The 5404-nt window shown below is 58.9% G+C and overlaps 2 protein-coding genes across 2 annotated transcripts in view; both read left to right on the top strand.

The window, feature by feature from the left end:
* Positions 1–347: 347 nt before the first annotated feature.
* On the top strand, positions 348–1283 carry LOC100469791 (olfactory receptor 6). The gene has a single exon (XM_002928700.3). The coding sequence runs from the start codon at positions 348–350 to the stop codon at positions 1281–1283; it is 936 nt and encodes a 311-aa protein (XP_002928746.1).
* A 2957-nt stretch (positions 1284–4240) lies between these two features.
* SPRN (shadow of prion protein) overlaps positions 4241–5404 on the top strand; it is a 4200-nt gene continuing 3036 nt past the window's right edge. The window contains exons 1-2 of the mRNA XM_034663651.1: positions 4241–4245; positions 4409–4497. Coding sequence (XP_034519542.1) covers positions 4241–4245; positions 4409–4497 — 94 coding nt within the window. The remainder of the gene's footprint in view (positions 4246–4408; positions 4498–5404) is intronic.

Genomic DNA, 5404 nt, shown 5'->3' with positions numbered 1-5404 from the left:
AGGAAGTGTGTATGCACCTGGGGAGGAGATGTGGAGGGGGCTGCACACCTGGGAGTGTGTGTGTGTGCGCGTGTGCGTGCATGAACGCCTGGCCCTGTATCTGTGTGGGGGCAGGAAGAGCCTACACCTGAGGGCTTCTATATGAAATCGGGAGTAAGAGTATGTGCACCCAACACCCCTTTGCCAGGTGCTGGCTCTGGGTAACTGCGTGTTAGACTGGGGGGGGCGGTGACAGGTCAGTAGCACAGCACCTTAGAGACCCTTCTCAGGCCTCAGTGGACACATCACACCTGCGTCTCTCTGCTGTTCCAGGGTGCTCAGAAGTGACCTCCCCACCAGGGAGGGCCATGAGCAACTCCACTGAGACCCCGGTAACGGAATTCATCCTGCTGGGCTTCCCAGAGCTGTGCCGTCTTCAGGGGCTGCTTTTCGGGTTATTCCTCACCATCTACCTGGCGACTGTCCTGGAGAACCTGGTCATCGTGGTGACCATCCGAGCCAGCCATCAACTGCACACACCCATGTGCTTCTTCCTGGCCAACCTGTCAGTGCTGGAGACCCTCTACACCTCGGTCACCGTCCCCAGGCTGCTGGCTGGCCTCCTGGTGTGGGCAAGGACCATCTCCTTCTCAGGATGCCTCACCCAGCTGTTTCTCTTCCTCTCGCTCGGCTCCTCTGAGTGCTTCCTCCTGGCCGCCATGGCCTGTGACCGGTACCTGGCCATCTGTCGCCCACTGCGCTACCCAGCCACCATGAACCGGAAGCTCTGTCTGTGCCTGGCCCTCAGCGCCTGGCTGGGTGGCTTCCTGGCCTCCTTCGTGTCCATGGCTCTCATCTCCCGCCTCAGGTTCTGTGGCCCCAATGTCCTCAACCGCTTCTTCTGTGACATCTCACCCCTGCGGCAGCTCTCTTGCTCTGACACCACTGCCGTTGAAGTTTTGGACTTCGCGGCAGCCCTGGCTGTGCTCGCCACCTCCCTGCTGGTGACCATGGTCTCCTACGCACACATCCTGGCCACAGTGCTGAGGATCCCAGGCTGGGCCGGCCGCCGGAAAGCCTTCTCCACCTGTGCCTCGCACCTGGTGGTAGTGGCCACCTTCTACGCGGCCACCATTTTCATGTACGCCCGGCCCCATGCCGCCCACTCCTTCGACCTCAACAAGCTGGTGTCCGTGATCTACTCAGTTGTGACGCCACTGCTCAACCCTATCATCTACTGCTTGCGGAACCGGGACATCAGGGAGGCGCTGGCCAAACTCCTCCCAGCCCCTGGTCCCTCCTGAGCACCAGCTGCAGGAGGAAGAGCTCCCAAGTGCCGTTCCTCTCCTCTGCTCACAGCCTCCGGCCCACCACCAGGCAGGTCCCAGGCCTCTCACACCAGCCACAGCTGCCAGGAACACAGGGGTGGCCACGAGACATCTGGACAAGCAGGGGAAAGGCCGAAGCTTCCTGCCCCCCTCCCAGAAAGCATCAGCACCTGAGCGGGGGACAACTCCCCGGTGGGGCCCTCAGCCCAGGAAGAGCGCAGACCCCAGCTCGCAGGAAGGCCCCTCTTCACCGTGGCTCCCTTCACCTGGGACATGGCCAGTTTGCATAGGGGCCGGCCCCGTTCCTGGGCCCCACGTGCCCTGTGCCTAGGCTCACCTGGATGGCCTCCGTTGCCTAAGCTCCCAGCGCCTCAGAGCAGACCCTGCAACCAACCTCAGCTGGCCGGACGGTGGACAGAGCGTCCGCGCAAGGCCAGACGGCGCCGTGGGCCACACACTTGCCACCTTTCCTCAGAAACAAGAATGTCATTTGACTTAAAACTTGACGGGTCTAGTGAATAGATGACAAACCCATACGTGGCTTCTCTTCCTTTTCTCTGTTCTCTGGCACTTAGGGGCAGAAATTGGGTTGATCCAGCACTTTCCTTCTCATTGGGCGATCGTCCCTGGTCAAGGTGAGTGCTTCTTACTTGATCCCATTGCTTCCCACACCCCAGTCCCTCCCCTGCCTTGGCCCCAGGGCGTGATGCGTTTGGTGTGTGCCCCTGGAGAGTACGCATGTCTCTGGGGTCGCATTGCTTGGCACGTGAGAGTTTTAAATTCATGGAAATGATTTTGTGCTGTAAATATTCTCTTACTGTTGGCTTTATTATTTTGAGGTTATGTCACTAAGTACATGAAATTCAGAACTGTGATGTCATCTTGCTAAATTTAACCGTTTATCATTAAGAAGTGTTACTGTTTGTCTCCGGCAGTGCTTTTCGCCTTCCTCGGCCAGGCTTCAAGTCGCTTGGGTCTGGTGGCGATAGAGCTGCGTGAGCCCCCTTCCGTTCGCGGCTGCTGCTGTGACACGCACTTTAGCTGTACCTCTCGGCTTCTGACCAGCCGGCTGTCAGCAGCTCTGCAAACCCCACTTCTGTGTTGTCTGTGGAGAAGCCAGCTTATATTTACTCCTTTTAGGTGATTGGGTTTCCCCCACTTCTGGAAGCTTTCAAGATCTTCTAACAAGAAGTTCGGTGTTTGGTTTCCAGGCCGTGCTTTTCTTTGTATTTATCATGCTTGGAGTTTGTGATGTTTCTAGAATTGTGCCTTGCCTCATCGGTTTCTGAAAATGGTCAGCATTGTGCCCCTAAACACTGCCTCTGCCCCATTCTTCCGCTGCTCTCCTTTTGGTTCCCCACGTCCGTGTGGGGTCCGTGTGGGGTCCGTGTGGGGTCCGTGTGGGGCGTCCCTCTGCCCAGCAGCCTGTTGTACACACTCTTGCTTTCTCTCTGCGCTTTCTTCTGGGTATTTCCTTCGCATCTTCCAGGTTACTAATTCTCCCTGGCCATATCTAACCTGTGTTTTTAAGTGTATTTTTTCAGTTCTAGAATTTCCATTTGGTTCTTTCAGTTTCCCACTCTCCCTCACATTCTCAACCTCGTTCTATTCCTGTAGGCATGTAAGTTCCTCTGTGAGTCTCTCCGTGATCTTCTCGTTCCCTGTGCTGCTCTCTGTTCCTTGCCAAGACTAAGTACTCTTATTGCCATGACCTTTTATAACATCTTGATATCTGACAGGGTGTCCTTCTTTGATCTTGTTTTTCAAAATGAGTTATATTAGTACTTTTTTTACTTTTCCACATGGACTTTAGAAACCCTTGGTTTCTCTATTACTTTACTCAGACCGTCATAACAAAGTGCCACAGACAGGGTTGCTTAAACCCCAGAAATTCCTTTTCTCACAGTTCTGGAGGCTAGAAGTCTGCGAAGCGTGTGGGCAGGGCTGGTTCCTTCTGAGGCCTCTCTCCTTGGCTCACAGATGGCCGCCTTCTCCCTGAGTCCTCACATGGCTGTCCCTGTGCATGTCTGTGTCCTGGTCTCCTCTTCTTATGAGGACACCAGTTAGATTAGATCAAGGCCTGCCCTACTGGCCTCATTTTACCTTAATTGCCTCTGTTAAGACCCCATCTCCAAATACAGGCACATTCTGAGGTTCTAGGGTCAGGCCTTCAACATAGGAATTCGGGAGCCAGGACTGTGTGGAGCAGCAGTTCTGAGCCTCTGGGGATCGAGAGGAGTCTGATGGAAGCTAAGAGAGGTCACGTCACATCAACAAACTTGTCACATCAGGTCACAGTGGAGGAGGTCGTGGAATCCACTCCTAAAGCCATCAAGAGAGCGTGGTGCCCCCAGGTGGAGAGGCTGGGTGGGATGTCCACAAAGGTGGACAGCCAGATAGCGCCCTTTCAAGAAGATCCAGAGTCACATCCAGCAGGGCCGGGAAGGCCGGCTGGCTGGGGCAGTGGGGTTCCAAGTGCCCTTGCTGGGGAGTGGCTACAGTGAGGGCTCCCCAGAGGGATCTGAACTGCAGGGTAGTTAGAAGGTCACCCATTATCTCCTTTCCGGATATCCTGGGGCCCTGGATAGCCATCCTCTCCTCTCCGGGCCTCTCGGTGAAGAGCACTGGACACCAGGATCTAGAGCTCTGGGTCTGCGGTGGCATTCTGTGGCCCCTGTCTGGGACACATTGCTTGGGGCAGGAATGAAAATGGGGACTAGGAGAGGGTGAGGAGGGTGGGAAAGGGATGGACTGTGCAAGGGAGGGGGAAGTGGAGGGTTGGACTGAGGATGGAGGTGGTGGGGCGCTGTGTGCAGCAGAAATGGGATGGGGTTGGGTGCTCACTGGGTGATGGAGAGGGAGTGGGGTGGACGTGTGTGCGATCAGGAGATAGGGCTGGAGTCTGGCGGGGAGGGAGTGAGGGTTAGGACGGGATGCAGTGAGGATGAAGATGCTGGGAAGGGAGAGGGGCTGCGCGCTCCTCACAGACTGCCTCTTTCTCCTCCCTTCCCATCTTCCGGGGGATGAGCCTCCGCGTCTGCCCGCCCCCAATCCTAGGGCGGAGGCCTCGCGCAAAATCCAGACTCCGCGCTCGGGTGCAGGGTCTCCGCCACAGCCCGCTCCTTCCCGCTCTGCCGCGGCCCCTGGAGCGGCCACTCCAGCCCGCGGTTCCGACAGAAGCCCGTGGCGGGTAAGGCCGGACGGCTTGATCCGGGCGCACCGGAAGGCTGGGGCGGGCACCCGCGGGGCTGGGGATGGAGGCGCCGCGAGAGGATCGCAGGCACCCGGGAGGAGGGTCGAGCCGCCACCCGGGTCCCTGCGCCCGGATTAGGCCCTTTGTCGCGTCCCGGTCCCCCGCCCCAGCTGCTCAGCCGAGCGGTCGGGGGAGGGGTGGAGCATGGCGCGGGGGTGGGGCGGGAGGGAACCGTCCCCTGGGGCCCGGCCTGCGGGGGCGCGGTCTGCCCTGTGTCACCGCCGCGCGTCTCCGCGCCGCCCGCGAGGCCAGAACCCCTGCCCTGGCTCTGCGCCCGATGCGCGCTGCCCCAAAGGGTCCGGAAGAGCCTGGCAGAGGCACACGCTTGACCCTTTCTCCAGACGGCGATCTGGGTCTTTGGGGGCCCTCGGTCCCCGAGACTGTACCCTTCAAATACATCCCCCACCCCAGTGTGGCCTCTGGTCCCGCCAAGCCATGGAGGCTTGGGTCGGTCGTGCCAGGGCAGCCCAGGATATGGGGCCCCCTCCCCCAGGCCTCAGCGTCCCCACCGCAGGGTGTTAACCACCCCCCATTCTTTGCTCCCATCCAGCCCCAGGCACAGAATAACCCCCAGGTGCTCAACCCTCTGACCCTCCAATTCACCCCTTCCTCGTTACTGAACAAGACTCCCACCCTCTATCCAGGCCTGAATGCCTAATCCTCCCAGCCCACCCCAGCCCTGAGCCATAGTCTTCCAGATGCTGGCGGCCCCTGTACTGCCAAATGCTGTCTCCTGTCCCCAAGTCCTGAGCCCACTGGTCCCCTAGCCCCTGTCCCCAGGCCCTGAGCCCCCAGTCCCCGATCCCCTGAGCCCCTGTCCCCAGGCCCTGAGCCCCCCGTCCCC

Source organism: Ailuropoda melanoleuca, chromosome 6, assembly GCF_002007445.2.
Source record: "Ailuropoda melanoleuca isolate Jingjing chromosome 6, ASM200744v2, whole genome shotgun sequence".
Lineage (NCBI taxonomy): Eukaryota > Metazoa > Chordata > Mammalia > Carnivora > Ursidae > Ailuropoda > Ailuropoda melanoleuca.
The sequence above is the reverse complement of the archived record's forward strand: the minus strand, read 5'-3'. Positions and strand labels throughout refer to the sequence as shown.

Coding starts and splice junctions, on each gene's coding strand:
- LOC100469791 (XM_002928700.3), top strand. CDS start 348: ATGAGCAACTCCACTGAGACCCCGGTAACGGAATTCATCCTGCTGGGC.